This window comes from Apodemus sylvaticus, chromosome 10 (genome assembly GCF_947179515.1).
Source record: "Apodemus sylvaticus chromosome 10, mApoSyl1.1, whole genome shotgun sequence".
Lineage (NCBI taxonomy): Eukaryota > Metazoa > Chordata > Mammalia > Rodentia > Muridae > Apodemus > Apodemus sylvaticus.
The window spans coordinates 15281043-15308159 of record NC_067481.1 but is presented as its reverse complement, the minus strand read 5'-3'; the positions used below and the strand labels follow the sequence as shown (position 1 = coordinate 15308159).

The window sequence follows — 27117 nt, the reverse complement described above, 5'->3', positions numbered from 1 at the left end:
GTACGCACTCACAGGGACTGAGAGTGGATTTGGGGGCTGGTGGGGCGTCTGACTGCACAGGGTATCTCCTGCTTCTCTGCATTCTTTCCGAGTGATTCAGTCATTTTGCCTCCTTTCTCCTCTCCCACTGTCTGCCATCGTGTTATTTCCTTTGCATGGGTGTATCTCCTCAGATTCTTTCTTTTTGAAGTTTTAAAGATTTGTTAACTTTATGAGTATAAGTGTTTTGCCTGCATGTGCATATGTGTACCACACGTGTGCCTGTGGAGGTTGGATGAAGCCATCAGAGCTCCTGGACTGGAGTCACAGAAGGTTGTGAGCACTAGGCAGGTGCTGAGCCCAAGAAACTGCTGAACTCCAGTTCCCTTCCTCAGATTTTCTTATTTCAGCAATAGACTTGGCTTTGTAGACTCCTCATGATAAAGATGATGCCTCACTGGCAGTGACCTTAGACAGGGAAGGACTGTGGCAGTGACTTCCTTAGTGCCTGCCTTGTCCTCTCTGTAGACCCTTACCTTTGTGTCTGCCTGCTTGTCTGCCCTTCATGCTTTTGTGCTGGAACAGGTTAGAGAGGACCGTGTCAGTGGCTGAATCAGTGCGGCTGGAAGCTTGTATGTTCTAGTGTCAGCGGGACCTGGCTCCCCACCTGTCCTGTGCAGTGCTCAACTCCACTGTCTGGGTTCCTCAGTGACTGTCCCCTAGCCTGTTAGTTACCTCATGGCGTGGAGAGGACTGCTGTCACCACCCTCACCAGTCGGTGACACCGAGTCTCACTTTTTATCCTTAAGCCTCTTTGCTTTGTCATCCCAGCCTCAGATGACACCCTCTGGAGTTCACAGTCTCTCCACTTCACTGACTCCATTTTTCACACTTCTCTGCTGTGCAGACTCTTGTGCCCAATGATGCTTCTTACCCTGCTTGCCATATTCTAGCCTAGGAGATTATCAGAAGATGCTTTCTCCTGGGGCTGTAGCTCAGTGGTAGTGAATATTCATCTAGCACACATGATAGATAGATAGATAGATAGATAGATAGATAGATAGATAGATAGATAGATAGGTAATAGACAGACAGACAGACAAGCATTCTTTGACCTTTCCCCCTAGTGCCTTGTCTTTTGTTTCTCCCTATACTGGCACAGACTAGACCTAGCTCTCTGTACCTCACTGTAGCTGTGAGCTCCATGGACTGTCTCACATAGCTCATAGTTCTGGAGTATTCAGCATTTGGCTGTTTTACTTCTATTATTTTCTTTAACACAACACGTCTTCTCCATTACATGACCTTCTATCTTAAGACATTCTTAAATCAGTTTTCCTCATAACCTGAGTCCTCGAGTTGTGATTCCCCAGATTTCTATGCAGTCTTACTTCTCTTTGAGGTCTACGGTTGATGGCCATAACCTAGTCTAAGTTGTGTCTTGAAGTGCCCTCTTTTTGATAAAGACTTGTCATTTAGATTTTGTCCTCTGCCAGAGCAGCTGTTCTTTGTTTCCAGTCACAAATGTCCCAGGAGCATCTCTGACTGACAGGTGGTAGGAGGGACTGCAGGGTAAGGGAGGCAGCTGAGGGTGCTGCAGGGGAAGTAAAGCTAACAGTAGATCTGAAGCAGCCTGCATCTGCCACCGTTACCCCGCTCCCTCTGTCAGATGCCTCCTAACACCAAGGCACTGGTATACAGAGCTTGAAGTACGTTTTTCATGTTTCCTGGTCCCCAAAGCAAAGCATCAGGTATAAAGAAGATGAACCATGGCTGTCAGTAGCCTTGTTAGATTTATAGGAGAGATTTAAAGACAGCGCCATGACAGATACTTAGCTATCTAGATTCTAATTTTGATAGCACCTAGAACCAGCACCTAGAACCATGCCGCCTCTAGCTACATCTGCTGCTGCTGTTTCCACTGCAGGGTCCTGACATGCATTTATCTCTCCACAATCTTTTTAAACACTGATGTTTGAGAACATTTCTCTGCAGCCTCCCTGACCCCACCCCCATTTCAAGATCATAGCATATTGTGGTTATGAGCTTCCTGTGTGTATCAAAGTCACAAGTAATGGGAGCAATTAAAACAGCAACTTAGCCATAAGCAGCCGTGACAGGTAACCATAGCCTCATGTTTGTGGTCAGAGTATGCATATCAACAGTGTCTTAGAGAGAGTTGTGTCCCTGGCTTGTAGAGCTTTGTCACCCACAAGATTCTGAGTGGTGTGAGGAAATGAATGCGTATGAGGAGCCTGAGGTGGGTTCCAGGCCTGATTCTCAGGGACCCGAGGGTGTGCGTGGAAAGATATGGCTGCTCTTGGTGTGTGATTAGCATTGCAGGTTACTGCGATGCCTTGGCCAGGAATTCTAGCTCTAATCAGGAACCCAGTTCCTCCCCCATTCAGCTTCATTTTCTTGGGTACCCTGATTAGCTTTACAGACTTTGGCAGAGCAAACACCCTGCAATTCTCACTGACCACTTTAGCACTGAAACTGACAAGGTGACACGTAACAGCTGGAAAAGAGAAAGTGCCACTTTACACACCAGTTTTGTTCTTCACAGCACATACAGTCACAGTTGCATTTCAAGATAGCAGTGCTCTTTAAATGCTAGACCTTTCGATGGTGGTTCTCTGAAGCTTGGTGGGACCAGAGGTGACACGTGCTCGGTGTTGATTTGTCAGTATAACTGATGTCAAGAGTGGGAAGAAGCGAAGTGTAGCTCTGAACAGAAATGTGTACCCACATCTGCTCTGCAGCTGACTCTCAGCCTTAGGTTAACAGCTCAGGCTATTAGAGCATCCTTCTCTCCCTGGAGCTGCCAGGCCTTTTGGAATGTTCAGCTGTGCAGCCATTGCTTTTCTGAAGCTGTCTTTACATGTCTTGGTCCTAGTATCTCACAGGACCCTCTTTTCAGTGTCTCATGTCTGCATAGAACCTCTGCTGGACTCTAGGCCAGGGATTGGCAAGCTGTTTCTAGAAAGGGCTGGGAAAGAACGTTTAGACTTCATGTCCATGTTGCTTGTCAATCTTCAGAATCAAGCACAATTCACTTAGTAGGCTTTCCACAAATGTTAGAGAAAGAATTACAAACTCTGACACAAGTCTGCTGCCAATATGGTTCTACGAAGATGCCATCGTGCCTGTTTTCCCACTTGAAAGTTTCTCGAGACACTGTTTTTTATTAATGTTGATTTGTTTGAAGTAGATTAGATATATCAAAACATAAAATCAGTGGGAAAGAACACATTTTATTGATTTATATCTGAAGGAAATTAATGGTTCTCTCTATAAAGGAGAAACTGTGAAATTGAAAACAGTGTAGCAGAGATTATTAGAGTGGCCATTCTAATAAAATGGTAGCAGTTTTTTATTCAGACTCAGATTTAATATGCAGTGTTTCCTGTGTCTTTTTTAATTTATGGGAATGTATGCTCTTACTTAGTTGTCAGAAGGTAACTGGATCTGCACCTACAGTCCTCTCCCCTGCTGACAGGGCTTGTATATAACCTTAGGTGGGCTGTGGTTGGTGAAGGATGAAGCCACCAAAGTGGGGGCTTCTGTGGTTACAAAAACGATTTCTGTTTGTTTTCCCGTCTCCAGGTTGATTTGGAATCAAACCCACAGATCAGAAGCCCTGAGCCCCGTCTTGGTGTTGTTTATTCCAACACGAAATTTCCTCGAAAAGATAATCTCACCCCGAGACACATAACTCTTCCTCTTCCTGCGCCACACACACAGTACGCAATCCCTAGCCGCCATTTCCATCCGATTCCTCAGCTCCCCAGGCCTCCAGTCCCCGGGTCCCAGCCGCACACCTTGTTAAATCAGCAGCAGAATAATTTGCCTGAACAACCAAACCAGGTGGCACCCCAGCCAAACCAGGTGGCACCCCAGCCAAACCAGGTGGCCCAGCAGCAGAGCCAGGCACCTCCACAGGCCCCGCAGCCAGCTCCTCAACTTTCTCCTGCATTTCAGGCGGGGCCCACCAATGCATTTTTCAATAATGCAGTTGCTCACCGACCACAGTCTCCTGCTGCAGAGGCTGTGGGTCCTGAGCAGCAGCCGCCTCCTGGCCTTCCCGAAGGCCACAGTCCACTGAGAGCCATCTCACAGCCCAGCCCCATCCTGGCATCACCTTTGAACAACTTTGTTGATGAGAGCTCTCCGGGATTGCCTATAGAAGAAGCTTTGGGTAAGCTTGCCTGTCACCTGTCAAGTCAAGTGTTGTTCCCAGATTGTTTGCTAAACATGGCCTGTCCTATACTGTATACAGATTGACTCATGTCTCCAGATAATGCCAGGAAACCCAACCAATTAGTATAATAAAATGTGGCTTTAAGTGTTATGTGTACATATGTGTATAATAAATATCCCATTGACATCCTATATACCATCACAAAGGAGGGAGAGGCAGCACCAAAGCTATGGGCTATGGGATATTTACTTTCACCCAACTAAATTGTAGTGATTTCTTTGTCTTTGTGGAGAAAGTCTGGATGTAAAAGTCTTTGCAGAAATTAAGTTGAAGCCCCAAATGGACAAAACCGATCTTTTGCACGTGCTTCTGCAGATCGCGTGCATGGAAGTGTAGCTCTGGAGACGCTGAGGCAGCAGCAGGCTCGGCTACAGCAGTGGAGTGAGCACCACGCCTACCTGAGCCAGGGCGGCATCCCGTACTCACACCATCACCATCCTCACCTCCCGCATCTTCCCCAGACACCCATTGGCCTCCACCAGCCTCCAAGGGCAGAGTGGAAAGTCTCCGGCAGGGCTGACGAGGAGACAGAGACGACATTGGCAAGGTACTCCAGCAGCAGTCAGCCTGGTCAGGCTTCAGATTGGAAGACGCTCCCAGTAACCCCAGTGCGGGCAGGCCTTGTTGGCGGTTGCTACAGTTAGTTCTCTTAGTTGACTCTAAAATATGGGGGATTTAGAATGCACTCTCATTCAAATCTGGGCCTAGATAATCTACAACTTTAGCTTTTGCTTTATGGTCTGTTATGCAAAAGAAACCATCACTGGGACAGGGTGTTTTTAGTGTTTATTTACTTAGTAAATAAAAGGATAATGAGGACAGAAGTCAATTTGTTGTTAAACCTTAATGAGTTTATCAGTAGTGACTGATCCTGTAGGCAGACGTCTGTCTTTCTGGAGCTGCAGGTGTTCTCGGGGCTCACACCTTGTGGCCAGCTTCATGTGACCGCTATGAACTGCGTCCTCATCCTCTCTGAACAACATCCACTGTTACTGTGGCCCTTAAAGTTTTTTATTCATTTTTGTTTTGTTTTGTTTTAACATTTGTTTCTATTTTTAAAGTATACAGCTTTTTATTTTTATTTTATTTTTTTTTTAAATTTCATGTGTATGAGTATTTTGTCTACATGCATGGTCTGAGTCCTGTGTGCATGTCTGGTGCCTGAGGAAGCCAGAAGAGCTTGGATCTCCTAGATTGGAGTTATAGGTGGTTGTGAGCCGCCACATGGGTGTTGAGACCTGAACCTGGGGCCTCTGTGAGAGCACTAGTGTTCCTAACTGGTGAGCTATCTCTCGAGCCTCTTATTTACTGAGTTTTGTTTGTTTCTGTGTATGTGTATGTGTGAATGTGGGGTCAGAGGATATCTGTTTTTATGTTGAAGCAAGAATGGATCTTTTCATACAAAGGTTAAAAAGCAAACAAACAAAAAAGAAAAAAAAAACACAAAAACAACCAAAGAGCAAAAAACAAAAATCAGTTAGGTGATTGACTTCTCTCCTGAATGACTCCATTGGGAAGCTCTTGGGTGCCAGTTTTCTGATTAGGTCCTGTGATTTGGTGTGAGAGATTACCCTTGTGGTTGACCCTGCTCTTCTTAATGTGGTGAGACTCTCGGCTGCCCTCTCTCATACTCTGTTTCCGTGTAGGTTTCAAGACTTACTCAGAGAACTGTCCCATCGGGATCAAGGTGACCCTGGAGAGCTGGCTGAGATGCCTCCGCCTCAGTCAAGACTTCTGCAGTACAGACAAGTTCAGCCTAGAAGCCCACCAGCGGTCCCGTCTCCCCCTTCCTCCACAGACTTCCGTAGCCACTTTGCTAACTTTAATGACAACAGCAGAGACATGGACGTCACCCACAGCCCGGCGTTCCCACAGCGCCTCCCGCCTCAGCTGCTCAGCTCCCCTTTCCCGCTGCCCACTGAGCACCTTGCCCCTCCTCCTCTGAAATACCTGGCTCCAGAAGGAGCATGGAATTTTGCTAACTTGCAGCAGAATCACTTGATAGGGCCGGGCTTTCCCTATGGCCTCCCTCCGTTGCCTCCCAGGCCCCCGCAGAACCCTTTCATACACATCCAGAGCCATCAGCACGCTGCCGTCGGTCAAGAGCCATTTCCCCCGCTGTCAGCTCGCACAGTGACTGCTTCTTCCCTCCCCAGCCTAGAGGAGGTAAGCCTGCCAGTGCTCTTCTGCCTTGGGATTAGCTGGCTGGGGCCAACACTGCTCCTGTTTATCGTGTTTACCCACTTGATTAATGGAGGTTTCACCAGGCAGAGTATCTTTAAAAAATAATCTTTTCTGAGAAATATTTTAACATCTAACTTTCTGTGCTGTTACAGATTTTGTATGTGTTATTGTTGAAACATGAAATCTCTTTAAAATGTCTTATCATTGTTTTGCCATGTTTTACATCGGAGGACTGACTCTGTCTGAATAGTGTTGGCCTTTCTAATCTCAGGACATGGGCCTTAGTATCTTATCTTTTATTAGGTTGATCTTGCTAACCTGTACTTTTTAAAGGCGCTGATTTTTCTACTTAGTGGCAGTTCTAAGCACTGGTTCTCCCCCTGTCATCCTGAGCTTTTAGTAGGATGTTATTTATGAGGCACATAGTCAGGCCAGTTTCCAAATGCCAGAACATTCAGTCAACTAACATACGGCCGGTTGCTAAGGAAGCATCGGGAGGGCCGACTGCTAAGGGAATAAGCAGCTTGTCCCACAATACTGTCAGCTTCTCAGGCACAGCAGCACTCAGGTGAAGCTTTTAGTGATCTCAGGGGTTAACACTTCCAAGGCTGGAGAGAAGGCTCAGCCTTGAAGAACTCCAGAGGATGTAGGATCACTTCCCAGCACCTGCATGGTGATTCACAACCTCCTATAACTCCAATTCCAAGGGAGCTGATGCTTCTTCTGGATTCATTGGACATCTGCAGACAAAACGTGCTTACACATAACAAAGCAAGTTTCCCAACTGTCTAATGTACAGACTGGTACTGTATAGCTGTTCCCAGTTAGCTGACAGCAACTAAAGCTCGGTCTGTGTAAAGGGTAATTTAATGTAAAGGGTAATTGTTAGAGGTATTTTCTTAAAACAGGGTAAAGTTACATTTTTGTTTGTCTGAGACAAGGGCTCAGTGTGTGGCCTGAACTGGTCTTGTATTCAAGTCGCTGATCTTGGCCTCTCCCCTTGGATTGCAGGCACACACCCCCACACCTGGCAAATGTGGAATTCGAATTAAACATCTTTCTTTGAGACAGGATTGAGTGTGAGCTCGAGATGGCCTTGAACCAGTAATTGTCCTTCTTGAGCGCCGGGATGGTCACCACAGCTGCCTAACAGATCTTCTGATAGAATCTTCCAGTGGGTGGTGAGGGGAGTCAGAGCAAATCACAGTTCTGTGAGGAGGCCTCTTCCGCTCCTCCAGCTAAAAGGGCTTACCAAGGCTTCCACAGAGGGAGAACAGAGAATAAGACCCTTACCACAGAATTGGTTGTTTTTATGAAATTCTCTGGTTTTTTTCCTTGATTAAATGTTCTCATAGAAGCTGCAAGCTTTTAGTGTTTTAGTTTAAAGGTTGTTTGATGCATTTGACAGTGTGCTGTTTTAGGGAGACGTATGAAGCCACTTTCCTGGTCCCAGGTGTGAGGTCTCACCCCTCTTGCTCGGTGCCCTCCTGACACCGTTGTGAGGACCCCATGGCTCAGTTCTCACACGTGTCCCAGTTCTCACAGTTTTTACTTTGCAAGTAATACTTCACACTGAATAAATCTACTTTAATCACTGATCTTTGTAGGTGGTCCATGATTTTGGAATTTAAGTTCTTTGTACTGATGCTGTCAGTGTTCGGTCTCTTTGTGTCACTGAATATATAAATACGCATCTTCACTTGTCACTGGCTTCACTTGCTTTGCAAAAACACGTGGCCATCTTGCTTCTCACACCAGGTTCCTGAGCGATGACTAAGTTGCAGCAATTGAAGAAATTCTTTGACAAGAAACCATTATTTTTGCCACATTGTAGATTTTTGACATTTTCTGGGTATTAGGGTGAGTTCTGTGAGTTCAGAGTGATCTTGCGTGAATCATCTCTCAATGAATGGCACGTGTTCTTCTCACTGTTTATTTCCAGCCGTTTAAAGCAATTTCTTTTAACAATTCAAAGAAAGTTGCTTTCTTCCCTACTGTGGACTCTTTTATTGCCAGAAACCTGATTAATCTCATGGGATGAAAACGCTGAGTCTAAACATTTACCTTGTGTGGAAATTTGTCTTTGTCCCTTCTCTAGTTGGAGCCTCACTGCTAACTAGACCTAGTGCTCTTTTTATGCTAATTTTTTTAAAGATTTATTTATGTATTTTATGTATCTGAGTACACTGTAGCTGTCTTTAGACACACCAGAAGAGAGCATCAGATCCCATTACAGATGGTTGTGAGCCACCATGTGGTTGCTGGGAATTGAACTCAGGACTCCTGGAGGAGCAGTCAGTGTTCTTAACGACTGAGCCATCTCTCCAGCCCTAGGCCTAGTGTTCTTGTCAAACAACAGATTCTTTACATAGCATTGCATTGTGTTTCCAAAGAGCAAATGCAGTCAGCAGAACTCCGGTCTTAGCTGGCTGGCCTCTGAGGGCTCGATATGTGGTGATTTTTTTTTTTTTTTTGATGCCATTAAAAGTTTTTCCACGCTGGAGACATGGCTAGTGGTTAAGGGCACTTACTGTTCGTGCAGAGGACCAGGGTGTGTGCCCAGCACCCACTGTGGCTCACAACAGCCTAGAACTTGAGCCCCAGAAGACCAGACACCCTCCTGGCCTCTGCAGCCTCCTGCACGCACAGAGAGCACATGTGTTCGTGCAGGCTTACACGTGTACACATAGCGATTGTTTTTGAAGGCTGATTTTGATATGTGTGAAAATGTTCACTTTGTACAATGACTGTGTGGCCTCACATCTGAGGAAGAAGCCACTCTCCAGGGTATCCTGTGGTGAAGTCACCTTCTAGACCTGGTGCTTGTTTTTGTCCTTCAGTCTCTGTTGTGTACCTGAGTGACACTCTCAGTTCAGATGAGGCTTAATACTGTAACAACACTGTGAATCTAGAGTAGTGTGAGGCCCCGCTTCCTCTTCCTGCTTCTGTATTGTGTGAGGAGGCCATTTTGAGACTTTCCTACTAGAATATCATTGCCAATTCTTTCTCTTCCTTATATACCTCTAAAGCTTACTTTAGATTTCTATTTGAAGTATATTAAACTTATAGCTTAAATTGGAAAGAATTTTTCCCTGGAAGTACTTTGCGTTGCTCCTTTAGGAAAGAGTCCGATCCTCCAGGTGTTAGTTGTTCTCCCTCTCGCTGCGCTCTACCCTTCATTTTGTGTGTTTCTCTTTAAAATCTCCAGTGTAGTCATTTCCCTGGGATGCTGTTTTGTGTCATGCTCTGTTCATTGTTATGAATGCAAGCTTCTCCCATTATACCTTCCCGGCATTTCATCTTGAAAGACAAATCCTCATTCTCTTTAAGTGGCCATAGATTTGTCAAGTTAAGAACTTCCGTTTACCACAGACTCACAGTGCTGACACTGGCGCAAAGCACGCTTTTCCATCTCCAACGTGCTTCACTCTGAAATAGTCTGATAAAGAAATAAATGGAGAAAATGAAAAATCCTCTTCAGATTGTCACTGTACCAATAAGAACTGTTTTCTGAAATTGCACAGTTTTTGTTTGCAGTGATATTATCATAAAAGCCTCCTTAGAGAGCTGGGTCCCGGCTAGGGGTGTGACTGGTGGTCAAGCACTCGCTTAGCGGCTTCAGACAGCCCAGTTTTCCGGTTCTGGTGGGGGTGGGAGGCACAGTGGTGTTCCCCTGCTGCTCATTCTGCTCAGTGGTTCAGTCAGTCAGTCAGCATTAGAGATGGCTGTGCCTCTGCTGTAGCTCTGCCTTGGAATACTTCTTGTTTGGGGCCCGGCTTTTGAACAGTTTGCTGATTTTCATTTTTTTCCTGAGCACCGGTGGTTTCGGCATTAGCAGTTTGGATTTCACTGTGTTCTCAGCCGTGCTTGCTCCTGAGCTCCCCTTTAGAACCATGTGCTATGCTAGAGGGCTACATCCTGACCAGGGGCCGAGAGCATCCCCTCTTCTCACTGTAGACATGCGTGTTGATGGCTTGAGGTTTGTGTTGTGTAACCAGCTTGACATACTGACATCTTCTTGGCTCAGTGAAGGACGGTGTCTAGTAAACCTCCTACTAGAACAAGAAATAGTGATGAGCAGATCAGTAAGCTAGACCGCTCTTCTTGCCTAATTGTCAAAGCTAATCACTGAGCTGAGTCACTGGGCTTTAATTAAAGCTCCTGGCACCAAAATGTGAGTTGGGATTCCCACTTAGTCTTACCTTGGTGATTTGCCTTGGGAGCATAGTTATAAATAGAGATGTTTTCATTAATATGCTAAACTTTCCCCCAATTATTTATTTCTGTGCATCCGTATGAAAGGATTTGCTAACCTTAACATTACAGATAATGTCTTAGAGTAGCAAGCAAGCTAGGAATTTTACTTAAATTGCCAACTATATTAATATACAAATTTAGTAACTTTCTTAAGTATAGTTCATATATTAACTATAGTTCATACATTCATGTTTTTGAAATGTTAGTATGACAGTTTAATACTTATAAAGAAATACTAGTAGTAAAATTTTAAAGTAATGATCAGATGTCTGGTGACATAATGATGTCATAGTTCAACAGGGAGAATTTTTTTTAAAGTATTTTTATTTTGTGTTTGCAAATGGTTGCCTGTATGTGCACTGTGTGTACCTGGTGCCTGAGGAAGACTCAAGAGGGTATTGGTTCCCTGGACCCAGAGTTGTGGATAGTTGCGTTGATGTGGTGTGGATGCTGGGAACTGAACGCTGTTCTCTGGTAGAGCAGCGCGTGCTCTCAGCCACCGCGCCACCTCTGTCCCCGGGAACACTTATGTTAACTCCTTGTCTATCGTCCTCGTCATTATTGAATGTTGGGGGTTGAAGCTCGATCCTCTGCGTACTAGATAGTCTCACTGAGTCACAGGCCAGCCGGGGGCTTGGTTTCTGTAGCCAAGTTGAATTTGAACTTCCCATCCTCCTGCCTCAGCCTCATGGGTAACTGGGATAACAGACTTGTGCCTTCAGACCTGGCAACTCATCCTTTTCCTTAATTTTTCTTAAATACATGTATTTTATTTGTGTGTGTTTGTGTGGGGCTGTGGGCTGGGAGAGCGAGTTGTGGTCAGAGGAGGACCTGCGGGAGTCATCCTCTGTGGTCAGGTTGGCCAGCAAGCCTTATGCACTGAGCCATCTCAGCGGCTCCTGGCAACTTACTTTTAAAGGAGACTGAGGCACAAAGGTGTCGATCCCACCTGGTGGTGTCATTAATCAAGTGGAGACTCGTACTTGGCAGGAAAGTGTAGGGAACAAGGAATAACTAAAGCTCTTAAAGCTGGATGTGCGGAGGGGGTGGGGGAGCAAATATTCTTGGGTCAAAGAGTTACATTTTTAGCCATCTAAATTCCTCCCTTTTTGTGGGGGAGGGCAGAGCAATTCTTCTATTCTGGAAATCTATCTCATTCTAGCTGCTGAATGTTTGGATTTTTAGATGACTAACTCTGAGCCCTCAAATCTCAGAAATTAACAATAAGCGATTCATTTCCCAGTACTAGGAGCTGAGGGAACGCGCTCTGATGCTCTTCTTTTGAAAAGCTGAAAATCTTAATTGTGGCCGGTTTGATCCTTCAGAGAAAACGCACATTGCTCCAGTTGAAGGCTCTTCTGAACTGCTTCATATCCAGCTCAACCTGGCTCTGTCTTCTTAGAAGAGTGTCTTGATAGCCCAACTTTCCACACTCAAGATGAGTTAAGTTGAGGCAGCCCAGAATGCCACAGCAATGCAGACAGACTTCTCCTAGCTACAATGTTGTCTTGGTTTTAGTGTCTCCTCCTTGACTCACTGTTTGGGTGTAGGCAAACACAGTGGGCAAACTCCCAGGTGCTCTTTCCTGAGAGGGGCTTCTTGCAAGGTGCTTCTCTTTATGTGCAGCCTCTGGGTTGGAGAGGCACAGCCCTGTGTCTCATAGACCTTCTTGCAGGTCATGGAGACACAGCATCCCAGGTCACAGGTGGCCCTCGCCATCTGCAGTCGGCTCAGCCTTTGGTAATCTTCAGCCGTTCTTTCCTTCTGACACTTCTGTTAGTAAAATGCTGGGTCTCTAGAATTCTCCAATTCTCTCTTTTCCCTTGTCATATTTTAAAATGCTTATGTTTCCTAGTTGGGGGAATTATTTCTTTTTCAAGTCTATTTATCTCTCCATTGCATCTTATGTTGGAATTTTTCAGTGGGAGAGGCTCAGTGGCCAAAAAAAAAAATTTAAGCAATTATTTTCATCACCTTCTCCTCCCAACCCCAATCCCATGCTGACCATTGCACCCAGAGCCTTGTGCACACGTACTGTGCGAGCACTTTAACTATCCAGACCATTACTCATCGACCTTTGTTTTCAGTCTACAATTGCAATACGTAATCCATGGATACCTCTAGGTTGTTTTATTTTGCTGCTTTATATTTATAATAAAACTAAGTTAATATTTTGAGAAGCACTTTTGGGCATCAGTTTCCACTCACCTCAACTCTTGTCTGTCACACTGTAATCCCTTCATCCTGCTTTCTTTTTTTAGATGTCTTTGTACCAAACTGTAGGTATGCTGCTTCAAATGTAAGGTGATGAGCTTGTGGGATTTAAATTGAAATGTTAGTGGAGCGTGAGTGTGCTCCATAGTTGGAAGTTTTTTCAAACGGTGAGAAAATGAAAAGATTCATTTAAATAAATAATCAGTCATTACCAGAGCCTGACAAATACAGAGGCAGATGCTCACAGCCAACCATTGGAGGAGTTAGAGAAAGGACTGAAGGAGCTGAAGGGGTTTGCAACCCCATAGGAAGAACAACAATATTAATCAACCAGACTCCCCAGAGCTCCCAGGGACTAAACTACCAAGCAAAGAGTACACATGGAGAGACCCATGGCTCCAGCCACATGTGTAGCAGAGGAGGGCCTTGTCAGGCATCAGTGGGAGGAGAGGCCCTCCTGTGAAGGCTCAGTACCCCAGTATAAGGGAATGCCAGGGCTGGGGGGTGGGAGTGGGTGGGGGGGTGGGAGTGGGTGGGGGGGTGGGGGAGCACCCTCATAGAAGCAGGGGGAGGGAGGATGGGATAGGGAGTTCCTGGAGGGAAAACCAGGAAGGGGCTAACATTTGAAATGTAAATAAAGAAAATATTTAATAAAAGAAAACAAATCAATTATTAAATATGATATTCTAACAGTTTTCATGACACAGAAAGACATCTAAGACTTTTTTTAAAAAAAGTTTTATTTTATATACATTAGTGTTTTGCTTGCATGCATGCAAGTGTGCATGTCTGGTGCCCACAGAGGCCAGAGAGATTGCCAGATCCCTTGGACCTGAGTCATGGGTGATTGTCAACTACCACGTGGGTACTGGGGACTTAACCCAGGTCTTTTGCAAGAGCATTACATGTACTTAATTGCTGAGTCACTTCTTCAGCCCCTATCTATGACATGTTAATGGGAAATTACATTTCTTATTTTTGTTTGTTTTCAGTGAATATATGTATTCATGTGCAAGTGGGAGAAGGTGCACGAGATGTGTAGTTTCTCACACTGGGGATGGTAACTTGAGCTGGTGAGGCGTCAGGTACCAGTCTGACCCACTGCTTGTAGTAGTTCCCAACAGCCTTTCTGCTTAGCAGCTCTTTATGGCCGTGGCTTTAGCCTTTAGTTTCAGTAGAGATGCCAAATAGGATTTTAAAATAGTATTTTAAAAGTTTAAAATTTTTTCTTCTGTATTTTTTTCTTATATGAAGGAGAACATTGAATGTGATAAGATACTAAAATACAGTCTATATGAAAACAGCAGATAAATAATTTATTGTCCTGTATTCATTTTTATGGTTGGTAATTCAGTGCGTTAGCAGGATTCAAGGATGGCTGTTGAGGCCTTTTTCTTCTTGTTTTCACTTTGAATGTCATTCTGAATCAAGCATCATTATGTATTTGAATTTTCAGCGTATTGTAGTTACACTTTTTGATATTTTATTCTGTATTTGGACCCTAATATTTTAAGAATTCCATTCTGGTTCCTGTTTTCCAGTTGTCAGTGTGTAATGCAGATGAGTGGCTTATCTATCATGTGTTAGAGAGTAAGACTGCAGCACGCCTGAATTCATGCGTTGCTGCCACAGCAACATCAGAGGGAATGTGTAATGTAGAAAAGAAACAAGATGTTAGAAGAGAAGCCTAAGCCCCCACCTTAAGAAATTGTACAAAAAAGAGCAAGACAACTTCCAGGAAGTAAGACTGATGAGGAGATTCAGTACTGCAGAGAACACTAGAGAAGAGAGAATCGGTGGAGCCCACAGCTGGGTCTTTGTAAAGGGAAAGTAGATAGCATTTAGCGAGACTAGTGCGGGTCTGAGTTCTTCTGCATGCTGCTCTTTCTGTCTCACGCTGCCTGCTTAATCAATATCTAGATGTCAGTATGGAACCTCATGTACACTGCTGGTTAGTGCTGAAAGTCTTCTCTGCTTTGAATCGTGAATTCATGAGTTGAAGACCATAAAGGTCTGGGGAACTCCTGAGGCACTTCCAGTGGGAGGTTGTCTCCCCAAATGCTGATATCTTGGGGGTTGGTCTTGTCTGCAATCTGTCTGAAGCATGGTTGACTCACTTGAAATGATGCTATTTCAGTATCTGTGCTCAAACTGTACCATGTCTCCATGTTAATGTAGACAGGTTAGAATTTTGGTCCTTGAGTAGATAGGGTCAATGACTATTGTAGAAATTATAGAAAATGGGGTGTTAGCCTTCTGTGACCCTAAGACAGGATCCAGAGTCTCAGGGAGAATTGAGGCAGAATAGAAGATGGAAAATCAAGGGGGCTGTGGCGGAAAAGGTGGCTCATTCTGACTGCTAGTCATAGACTCCCTAGGTGCCCAGTCTTGAAGGCACAGATGGAGCTGTTTCTTCCCATTGGAGAACAGAGAGCTGTGACCCATGCTTTCAGTCTTGTCTGTACTTCTGATGCCCCCACCTCTCTCAACCCTTGTACTTCCGTCTCTGTTCAAATATTATTAATGCCTCTCCCCGTCCCTGAACGATTGACAAGAGGAAATAGCCAGGAAACTGGCTACTGACCAGGAACAAAAGGAAGGACGTCATCACAGATGAGGTGTCTCTAGAAGGAGAGCAATAGGAAGCTTGCAAATAGTCTTCAATAGCGTAGGTAAGATGGGGCACTTCCCCGAAAGCCACAAACGTTCCAAAATTCACCAACAATGAAATAAATGTCATAGGCGTGATCATATAGCTGTTAAAAATTGAGTTTATGATAAAACAAAACAAAACGACAACAACAAACACTTAAAGAGATAACTAAGTCTCTGGGCCAGAGCTGTTTCACTACTGAATTTCTTCAAATATGTAAAGAAGAAATCTACCAATTACAGTCATCACCAGAGAATGAAAGGGAAAATCTGTCAATTTGTTTGCATGAAGCCGCCATTACTGTTTCCAAAGCGAGACAGAGACAGTACCAAAACAAACAAACAAACAAAAAAAGGCTGATTTCTATGACGAGAACTATCCTTAACAGAACAGCAAATTGAATTCAGTCAGGCATGAAGAGAACAATACAGCATGACCCTGGGCATGGTCAGGCTGGTACAGTATTTGAAAATAAATCAGTGTATAACCTACCAGGGTTAACTGTCTGGGGGAGAATTACATGCTCATATCAGTAGATATCTCCCCTTCTGGAAACAAACAACCCACCACCCTCCTTACCACCACCCCACACACATTCACACAAAGTAGAAAGGGACTTGCAGCCTCTGAAAGGCATCTGTAAACATCCAGCAGCCACCACCATAGGCAATGGGAAGAGACTTTGAGGCTCAGCGAGAGCTTGAGGCAATCCCGGCACAGCGGTGCACACAGACAGGCAGCCCCAGCAGCTGTGCTCTGAGTCGCCTGAGCTCAGGTGGTCAAGACAAGCATGGGCTGGCCACGTGGCGAGACCTGTCTCTGAAAGAAAGATGGGAGGGAAAAGGGTCTGGGTGGGGATTGACAGCAAGGCAGAGAACAAAAGAGGAAAGGAGGGAGGGAGGGAGGGAGAGAAAAGAAAAAGGCAGCAGGGTGGAGTGGCCACAGGCAGGCAGTGGTCCAGGAGAGAAAGGTTAGGAATTGAGACTGAAAGAAGAAGCAACCTTAGCTTTATTTGGTGTAGAAACCACCCTCGTTTGCTGTCCACTTTGCTTTGCCCGTATCCACTTTAATGTCTGAGGATCCGTGGATGGAGATGGCTTTTCTGCACGGTCACCTCTGTGTACTCAATAGTCGTACCTATAGACACCCCCGCTTTTATTCTATTTATGTAACTTTCTGATTTTCCTTTTCCCTCATCGAAGCTCCAAGGCTCCTGTGTCTACCGTTGTCTGTACCATCAAGGCTCCGGTGTCTACCGTTGTCTATACCACTGTCATAGCTGCCTGTTAAAGACAGGGCTTATAAAGTCCCTGGCTGCGGTCTGTGTGACCATATGCAGCGTTCTGTGTCACAGGGCTTTTACAACTTGCTTTTGCTTTTCTTAGGCCCTGCCAACATTAGTGCATTAGCTTTCACACATAAAGGCTCAAGAGAGTGATCCCCTACAGACAGCTAGGGCAGAATTCCCAGTATGACAATTAAAAAACACTTGATCTTCATTTCAAGAGCTAATTGTCTTTGTTACAAAAAAGGCTGAACAGACCATTTGATCGGTCGCTGGAGGGTTGTCTGGCTCGGAGAACGCACACTCCCACCCGCTCTGCTCTGCTCCGGGACAGTTGGCTCCCCTGCCGAGCTCTTTAATGTGCTGCCTGAGTTCCACACAGAGCAGCACAGTCTCATCCACGGTCAACTTCAGAACAACTTTGACCCCTGGGAAAGAATTTTCTCTAAGGAATAAAATTAAAAGTGAAATGTAAATGTTCTAATGAGAAACAGGACATAAATAAGATGGGAAAGGGAATTGGCTAGGTGACAGCGATTTCTTCTCTTCCTAAGTTCGAGTGTGGCCTGACCTCATAGCTCTCTAGTAACATACAGGCTCGCCCCACCCCTTTCCTGTCCCTGTAATGTCCCCTCCTTGATTTCTGTCCCTGGACTGAGGCTGGGGCCCTGAGTGCTCTCTGGCGGCTCTGCCCTTGGTTTTCCAATACATACTTACAATGGTGAGAGATGTGTCTGAATCCTAATTGAACCCATGCTGAACAGCGGGTCTTACAATTACTGGGGCAGTTAAAAACCATGTGTCCTTGTGATCAGATGTAGGTCTTTTGTTTTACAGTGAAGCAGTGATATCACAGTTGGTTCTTAACATGCACCAGGACTCAACTTAAACACCCTGCAGTTCTCTCTACGATCCCAGGGGGATGTGAGCATCGCAGGGTGACGCACTGAGGTTAGGCCAGGTTCCCAGGGTAACATTTGCAGCTATAAGGCAAGGCTAGGCTCTAGACGGCTGGTCCGCACCGTGGTCCTGTACTGCCTGCTATTGGAGCTGATACCCAGAACCTGCCACAAGCAGGCAGAAGAAACTGGAGAGCCCCTAGCTGAGGCTACATCTTGAAATGGTTGGCAAATAGCCCTTGTCAGAAGGGCAAGAGAATTTTGCTTGTATTATTTTAGGAAATTTGAAAAGAAGATACATATATTAATTACATTTTAAACATGAAAATAATATTTTGAAGAAAGTAATGAATATTGTATACCGGCTGATCGACAGGGAGAAATATGGCCCAGTCAGGAATGCTTATGCAAGATAGGAGGAAGCAGGTCTTGCCAGCAGGGCTGAAGCTGTCAAGGTCCAGACGATGAGTCTCGGTGGCTCAGCACCAAAGCTCGTTCTGTGCTTTAGTTGGCTTGCCCACCAACTCACACACGCACGCTGCTCTTCTCCAGACAACTGGTTTGTACAGGCTGGCGTGTGTTACCACGGGCTCTCATAGGGAGAGAAAGTCCAGAGATGAATTTCAGACCCAGGTTTCTTGATACCACGTTGGAGTATCTGCTGCATTTTATATAAATGGGAGAAGGTGAAGAGAAGGGCGTCTTATACCACACAAGAGAATTTCCTTAAGAATCTGTCTCTGGTTTTGGGCTCTGAAGGTGGTGTTGGGTGTGGGAGTAGGCGGCCTGACTTATTGAACATCCTTTTCTTTGTGTAGTATGAGCCCAGAGGACCTGGTCGGCCCTTGTACCAAAGAAGAATCTCATCTAGCTCAGCCCAGCCTTGTGTGGAAGAGGCAAGCACTCCCCAAGACAGCCTGGCTCAGGGCAAAGAACTGCAGGACCACAGCACCCCGCCTGCGTTCAGCTTCCCGGCCACTGAGTCCTGGGCCAACACCACCTCATCTGTTCCCTACCAGAACATTCCGTGCAATGGATCCAGCAGGATAAGTCAACCCAGAGAGTTGATAGGTAAGATGAATGGGTGAGTTTCCAGAAAGCTGTGATTTTTACTCCTCAGCACCTGAATAAATGTGGGGCGGATGCCATCAGACCTGCCCACGCTCGAATCGCTCAAAAGCCATTGTGTGTTCTTGCAAGGGTGTGTGGGTGCTCTCTCTCTCTCTCTCTCTCTCTCTCTTTCTCAGAATACAGTGTTATTTAAATTTCAAAAGATTGGAAACAAGCTAAGTGTTAATCGATGATAACACTGTTGGGACCAAGTTTTAAAGAAAGACCTTGAAAGTCAGGTGGTAGGAAATGTGGTGTTTAGCTGTTTTTCCCCTCTCATTAATTCGTGCTCATGTAGAATATAAGAGCCAGGGGCGTTGGTGCACATCTGCACCCCCAGCACAGGGCAGGCTGAGGTGGAGGATCATGAGTTCAAAGCCAGCCTGAGCTACATAGCAAGAGCTTCTTGGAAAAAGCTAAAATGTTTCCTTGCAAATGTGTTACAAGAAAGGAGAGTGGCTGTATCAAGTGGACCCTGGTGCCACTGGACCAGATTTGAGAGCAGAGCGTGAACAGCATATTACTGTAGATACAGGCGTGTTCTGGTTCACAGTAAGCCAGCCGCCCAGACCATTCCTGTTGACATGTGCTGCTCCTGTGGGCATGTGTGTTCCTTTATGGCGTGTTTCTTTATGGTGTTTCTTCGAGAGGGTTTAAAGTGTGTTGTGGTTTCATATCCTCTGATGACGGTATGTATGCTTGAACTAAACTGCCCTGTGCTTACGCTCCTGGAGATGAAGGAGCCCGGCGCGCATGCGCAGTTTGCACCTCTGATTATGCCTGTCACTCTTCTCTGCTTGTAGCTCCACCCAAGACTGTCAAACCCCCTGAGGATCAGCTGAAGCCCGACAGCGGGGAGGCGTCCAGTTCCTTCAACTACTCGGTGCTGCAGCACCTCGGCCAGTTCCCACCCCTCATGCCCAACAAGCAGATCGCAGAGTCGGCCAACAGCAACAGCCAGCAGAACCTGGCAGGGAGCAAGCCCGCCATGTCCTATGCCAGTGCGCTGCGGGCCCCGCCCAAGCCCAGGCCGCCGCCCGAGCAGGCCAAGAAGGGTAGCGACCCGCTGTCCCTGTTCCAGGAGCTCAGCCTGGGCAGCAGCCCAGGCAGCAATGGCTTCTACTCCTACTTCAAGTGACCCCGCTCTCGCGCTCCTCAGAGAATGTATAGCTCAGTTCAGTCTGCAGGACTGAGGTGGCGGCTCTGCTCTGTGCGTGCCGCCCTCCGTAACGTTCACTGCGCTCTCAGACCCCTTGCTGCTAGACCTGCGCCTACGGTTAAAAGTATATTCCATTATTTTGCATTTTTGATGTGAGTCAGAATTTTGACAGCTTTTATGTAGAATAAAAATATTTTTAAATTTGTGTATTGTTACATATGTTTGCATCAAGCTAGCAGCTAAGAGGTTAACTGTGCAACTATTAAAAAAAGAAAAAGGAAAAAAAAGTTTGTCTAAAATGTATTTAAAAAGAAAAAAATTGTTAAGTAGCATTTACATTTATTCTATAATATTACCACATGCTGGGTTTCTGTACCAGAAATGGCCAGTTGATGTACAAATGTATGTTATTTTTGCTTAAATTCAGTTAAAAAATTTAAAAACCATAAAGGGCAGCATCTTCTAAATCTTTTTTTTTTTTTTTTTTTTTTTTTTTTGGAATAAGAGGATGCTGCATTGTAAAACTTTCATCAGAGTTTTAGACTATCTGTGACATGCTGTTCTCTCTCTCGGTCAGCATAGGGTAGTGGTCAAGGCCTTCTTTGCCCGGGTATTCTGCATGCCACTGGGTTTTGAAATGTGAAAAAAAAAAGGGGGGGGGAGCAAAGCAAACCCCAGTGGCATAGTCAGTTTTATTTGTTTTGATTTTGACAAGCAAGACTTCCAGCTTGTTTTTAACATTGAGTTGAGAGTGTTTTTTTTTTTTTTAACAAATCATGAATCTGAAGCATTTTTTTTAGGATTGTTGGTGCTTAGTAGACTTGATAACTATTTTAAAACTGCGTGAATTTAGTGAAAAATCTTATTTCTCACTCTGCATGTGTAAATGTTCATAGCCTGGCCCCCTCCTCCAGGGCAGAAAGACCTGTGCCGACTGAAGGTTTGGGTTTCTTTTCTTCTAGTAAAAGTTTTGGTACCTTATTTGATGTTTACATTAAGATATGACATTACACATGGCAATTCTAAGATCTTTCTAATTGTTTATTTGAGGGATATCATTAAGGAAAAAAAACACTGTCAAAAAATAGATGAAAAGCTAGGGTATGTTTCAGATCCTTTGAATCTTCTGAAATCCCCCTTGACTCATTAGAAATATGAAATTGAAGCAACTGTCTGCAGAGGCCCGCATCCTGCCAGTTGCTTTGAATGAGTGTTGAAGAAATAGGCTGTCCTTGTGTTCTTTAACGCATCTGAAACAACGGCCTTTGTCATTTCCTGATCCCGTAGCTCTAATTTTATATTTCTAAGAAATCTTGAGACTACAATATATCTTTTTTTTTTTTCTTTTTAAACTAAGATGAGGCCAGGGGATATTTCAAAAGAGGCTGACTTTCCTACTGAACACTCAAGCATGGTTTTCTGGAAGACTTTTGGTAGAACATTTAAGATGGGTTGGACATGGCAAGGGGTCGTCAAAATTAGTCTGTGTGACTAGATGTTAGTCTAGGGCAGCCAGCCACAGTCCCCTGTAGCCCGACACAGGGTGGGATTAAAGGCTGCGTTGGTCAAGGGGTGGCAAACTCTGGGGCCAATGATACAGCCTCTCAGATTCACTTCTTCTGCCTTTGTGCTCAGGGCCGAGCTATGGGAACTTGGCCTCCTGTCTCGGGCTACATGCCTCTTTCGAGCTGCCAGATGTGGACCCACAGACTAAAGTGGTGTTCATGGATAGTACAGATCCCAGCAGGCACGGGGACCCAGTGAGCCAGGACACCATGCTCTGCGTGACATTACGTCACCGCATGCTGGCAGGTTTCAGGCAGAATGAGACAACTTTTGCCTCTGTGTTCTAACTCTGTGCACAAGTGAGAAGTAGGACTCCCCCATGATAGTGCTGTCTGTGTCCCATCAGGGATAGCTCCTACGCCCACGCATGCAGACACACAGGACAGCAGTACTGGCCGGGCAAGAGTTGAGAGCCATTTTGCTAATTCAGACAGAATTATACTGTCCGCTCTCGGGTCGCCTCTCGCCAGGAGATCATTGCCCACTTTTCTGTTTTTCATACTTGAACCTTTAAAAAATATATATCAGTTTTTTTTTTAAATTATTTATATGTAGTTAAAGTCACGTGTGCACCCTCTCATCTTATGTACGACACTGATGGTGGGACCCTCGGGATGGGGGAACCCATCATCAGGTCGCAGTGACATTCTCAACGTGGTTATGTCTAAGAACTGACACTAGCTACTTGACCGCTCTGTTGCGAATGCTGGTGTGTTCCCATCTCTTTCCTGTTTCTGCAACTAGTGGAGGGTTTCGTTCCGTGGCTTCACGTTCTGGTTAGAATACTTCAACGTTAGCCCGGCTCCTCCTCCTCAGTGTTCCTCCTGTCTCCCGTTCAGGCTCTGAGGAGCCTGTTAGGTATGGCCAGCATCTTTTAACAGCCAACGTCAGACCTTACCGCAAGAGCCGGTACGAGCTCTCGCTTGAGGCTCTCGGCAGTTACCCTTGTAGCATTAACAGGGTTAGTCATCTGCCTCATGGAAGTAGCTCACTTTCCTTAGATTCAACTTTAGAGTTCAGATGGAACATATGTACATACATGTGTGTATATATGTGTTTGTTTACATACATGAGCACACATTATTTTTTTAAAGAAAACTTGATAGGTCTGTTAATGCCCCCCCTTTTTTCTTCTGAGGTTACTTTATGATTTATTCTCATCTTCTTTTCTATCGGAGACATTTCCTTGTCCTTGCCAGTACTGGTTTTAGCCATCGCAGTACAGCTTGAGGTGTTTCTTTCCTCCCTTTCTCTCCCGCTTTCCTCATCTTTTCCAGTTCTTTTAGGTGATAATTTAGAGTCTTCATGCTATGTTTGTTCCCCTCCCCCTTCCTCACTTGGCCTAAAAATAAATTCCTCTTGAGATTTGACAAACCTCATTCACTGTATCATGGTATTTTCTGGTGTGTGTTTTTAAAGAAGTCCACTCTGGCACTGCTGTTACTAGTCACAGCATCTTGTCCTTGACCAGTCAGTAGTTAGTTACTGATCATGGAGACTAAGAGTCTCGGTCTTCCTTTCTCCACACAGACATGCTCGCTGTCTGGGTCGTCTTGTGTGAGGAGAACAAAAGTGTCTGATGTAGGTTATTTTTCTTTTGTCTCATTCTAGTCAAGATTCTAGGGTGAGTTCAGGTTTGATCTAAGCATCAACCAGTCTTTTCTGTCCAGAGAGCTTCAGGGTAAATAAAATCAGGGGAATTCTCATGGAATAAACATTACCCAGTTGAATCTGGCGGTCTCTAGAGCCTGTTTATTACCGAGGTTTTCCTCTTTCCGAAGGTATTGAAGTCCTGAGGAAACCATGAGCTCCTATGTTGTGTTCTGTTGCAGTGGTATAGTTGATGGTTCTAACTTCGGTATGTTTCTTTTGGAGAGCAAAGCTGAAAACATAAAAGAATGTATCTCTAGCCACCATGACTGAGTCAGGGTGCTGAGAACAATTTTAGGCTAAATCTGAGCATTCCCACGATTGTCATGGGAAAAGTTAGATTTCCTGAACTAGTTGTTTTTTGTTTTGTTTTGTTTTGTTTTTTTAGGAGATGTCCATAAGTGAAAGAATCATTGCATAGTGGAGAGTTTTATTAATAGAAAAATTCTATAAAAACATAAGATTAAAACTTCCCATATAGTAAAACATACACATTACTGTTTTAAAATATTATCTAGGCTGTCCATCCCTCCCCACCCACCTCTCCACCTCCTCACAGTTAAACTTGCCTTTTCTCAGTAAGTAGATAACTCTGCTCCTAATCACCCTATGTGTCTGCCTGCATCTGGCCGCAGGTGTCTTGGTAGATCTGACTTGTCATCTGATCAGTGTTCAGACTGCCCAGAAGTTAGCGAGAAGGCGAGTGACGCTTCCTCCTTGTCCGGAGCATCCCTTGGTGTGTCCCTCACACCACGGTGCCCAGGGTCCCCATCATACGGGTCTTCAGAGCGTCCACTACGTCAGCCCTTCACATTGCCCTCTGACATGGGCTTGACAGAGGCCGCCAAGTCATGTCTACACTTGCCAGTTTCATCCCTTGTTTAACTAGCAATTTCAAGACCACAGAATGAGGGGATTTTTACTAAAGTTTAGCATCCTATAAGACATCAGAAAGTGGCATTATATCAAGTCTAAGCTAGAACATCAGGTCAAACTTTTTTTTTTTTAAGTTTTAGTGTAACATTCAGATATTTCGAACCTACTGAAAATACCTACTTTAGAGTAATCTTTAACGAGACCCTCATTGTTTTAAAAAAAAACAACTTTCTGTAAGGGAGGTACATAATAGAAGGCTCTCACTTAGACTTATGAGCTGTGGTTGTTGTGAGCTGTGGTTGTTGTGAGCTGTGGTTGTAATCCAGCCCGTTTATCCAGTGGTAAGCAAGCCTGAAGCTTCTGAAGTGAGTTTCAAGAGAGCCCACGAGCCGGATAGTGTCAGCCATCAGAGAGGTAGACCAGACTTTACTTGCAATTTGTTCAACAGAGAGATTTTATTTTGATACAAATATTAAACATAAAGCATAGTAAGTTTTATATAATTCTATGAGTTCATTAAACAATATTATGAGATTTTTCAGTATGTTTTTGGGGTGGGTCTTTTTGGCTATTTCTACCTCCTATGAGGTCTCTTCTGTACTTTACTTAGTATACTAGCATGTGGTTGCCTGCCTTAGAATGATGTACGGGAGGGGAAATCAATATTACCTTTTAAGAAAATTTTGATTCTTATGGAATAATTGTTTTAATAATTTAATATTTGAAACTGAAGGGGGTAAGGGTGCAGATTGCATACAGTGGTAACTCTTTACAAACCTATCATATTTTAAGATTCTAGAATTGTGAGCAAGATCAAGGGGGGGGGAAAAGTGATTATGAAGCTGAAGCCGGCCTCAGTTTTCCCCGGATGTGTTGTTGAGATACAGGTTGCTGGACCCTCTGCCGGGGCGGGGGTGGGGTGGGGTGGGGGCTGCCACAACCATCCAGGAAGCGCACTTTGAAGACCGCTGGTCTAGAGAGAGCTGGGGGGGGGGGGGTATCTCTTTACTCTTGGGCCATTTTAATCATCCTGGCACCTCAAGTGGTCCGGTCGTGGACAGAGCTCTCTCTGCCTTTGCGGTCTCTGCTGCTCCTCCTCATTAGGGTGCGGGCACTTTCATTTCTAAGAGTGAGTTTGTTGTTAGCGACTCAGCTGCCTGACTGTTGTTCGGAAGCTGTGCGTTTGTGGGATGTGCTTAGAGTTGACCTCGATCCCTCCACATAGAGACATAACTGTGGAAAGAAGCCATCGGATGCCCTGAGAGTGTGCTTGCCCTTGTCCAGGCTCCTAGTGCAGGAGTCCCGGTCCCACGGTGGCAGTGACTTGGGGTATCAGAAACATTAGATAGTCCCCAATTAATGGAGCCTATAGTTTTTAATCTTTTTTCCCCCTTCTTCTTTGGTATGAGTGTTGGGGCGAGGGCAAAGGATTTACCTTCGTGTTATATGTTTCTCAGGTTAACAAAGTTATTTTGGGTTCTCTGCCATGCCTGCAGGTGTTAGGGAGAGCCTGGGTGTTGTCTATGGCAGGAAAGAAGCAATTGTTTCTGATTCCCTGGCTACCTTGAAGACCTCTGTATGCCTGCGGAAGAGTGGAGGTGCACACCACCTCCATAGCATGAGTGACTCCTAAGTCAGAGCAGACATGGGCGAGCATGCCGTTTTTGAGAAAGAAACTGCCTACAGCCCGATTAAGCCTGATAGGTCTTGGGATAGTCTTACATTTGTGTGTTGTGTTTAACGTTCAGCCTGGCTGCAGCTTGGCGGGTGTTGGGCTTTGCTTTCTGGTTTCTAGTTTGGCTTTGAGTTTACTGATTTGCTAGCAAGAAAACGAATCTATTTTTAAGGTAATAGAATGTAGAACGGTGTAGGCGTAGGAGTATAATACACAGTGGCCATCATAGACTGCCCAGCTCTAGCGTTCTTACCCCCCAGGACTTCCTACATAAAAGGCCCGGGAAGCTTCGGCTGCGGGCCGCTGGCGTGCCCTGCACAGCTCTTCTCTATGCACTCCCAATGGATAAGGAACTTTGGGTTGTTTGTGATTTGCCTTGCATGATACCACTTTGTATCTTTCAGGAGGCCAGAGGGCTCTTGTCCAGGTTAAAGTCCCAAAGTGTCAGTTTGTACCTAAGATTGTTTCTCAACGACAACCTCCCTTCCCTCCCCCTCCCCCCCCCCTTCCCCCCCCCCCCCCCGCCACCGCCGCCGCCAGGAAGGGGTCCCCGATTTCCATGTATCGGGACCATGCCTGCTCCTATCTATCCATGTATATGACATGTACATCAAGTACTGTATCTGATTTCTGTGCCAGCCATCTGACCTGAGTCTTTGAAACCCATAAAGGTACTGGTTATATGTAATAGTTGCATCCCGGGAGAATAGAGTGGTCCAAATACTTTCTCTGAATTGTAAAGCTAATGGGGTTTGCATTTTAGTAAAGAGTCCTAATTGTCAGTGATATGGGATCTTTCCTTTTAATGTTTTTTTTTTAAAAAATAATTCTCTAAATGTGGTCACCAATGTATAGGATCAGTCACATAGTAGATTCATTCTGGGTCTTCTATTGGAAAAGCCTTCATAAGGGAGGCTGTATATAAAACCACCCTGGTCCATTTACCTTACAAGCACCACTTACACAGCATCTAATTCAGTATAATCTATGGCAAAAGTAATGACAATGACTCTGTTCCTCTGCAGTATAGCATACCTCGTCTGAGAGGCTCTAATACCTGAAGAGTTTATTCTTAAAAGTTAAGATGGTTTTGTATCATAAGATAACCCCCACAGCTGTCCACCAAGGCTTCTCTTTTCTCTGTTCTTCCTCTCTCCTGACATGGGTTTTGGAGTCCCCTTAGCTTAGACTGCTTCTTGAGGACATGTTCTTTTGAGCCCAGGAGTCTACGGTGTGATCCTTGTCAGTGAAGTTCTTTTGTTTTAAAAGATTCATGGTAACACAAAATGTATTTTACTGCTACAACTAAAATGTATTTATAATAAAAAATGCCTTTTTAATAATTTGGA

At 44.9% G+C, this 27117-nt stretch overlaps 1 protein-coding gene across 3 annotated transcripts in view; it reads left to right on the top strand.

Annotated features, from left to right (window-relative positions):
* The window catches only part of Helz (helicase with zinc finger), a 143307-nt gene extending 119081 nt beyond the window's left edge, over nt 1-24226 (top strand). For all 3 annotated transcript variants that reach the window (XM_052197429.1, XM_052197428.1, XM_052197427.1), the window contains 5 exons: nt 3586-4177; nt 4556-4787; nt 5887-6406; nt 18551-18803; nt 19646-24226. In XM_052197429.1, coding sequence (XP_052053389.1) covers nt 3586-4177; nt 4556-4787; nt 5887-6406; nt 18551-18803; nt 19646-19980 — 1932 coding nt within the window. In that variant the 3' untranslated portion in view covers nt 19981-24226. The remainder of the gene's footprint in view (nt 1-3585; nt 4178-4555; nt 4788-5886; nt 6407-18550; nt 18804-19645) is intronic.
* Nucleotides 24227-27117: the final 2891 nt, after the last annotated feature.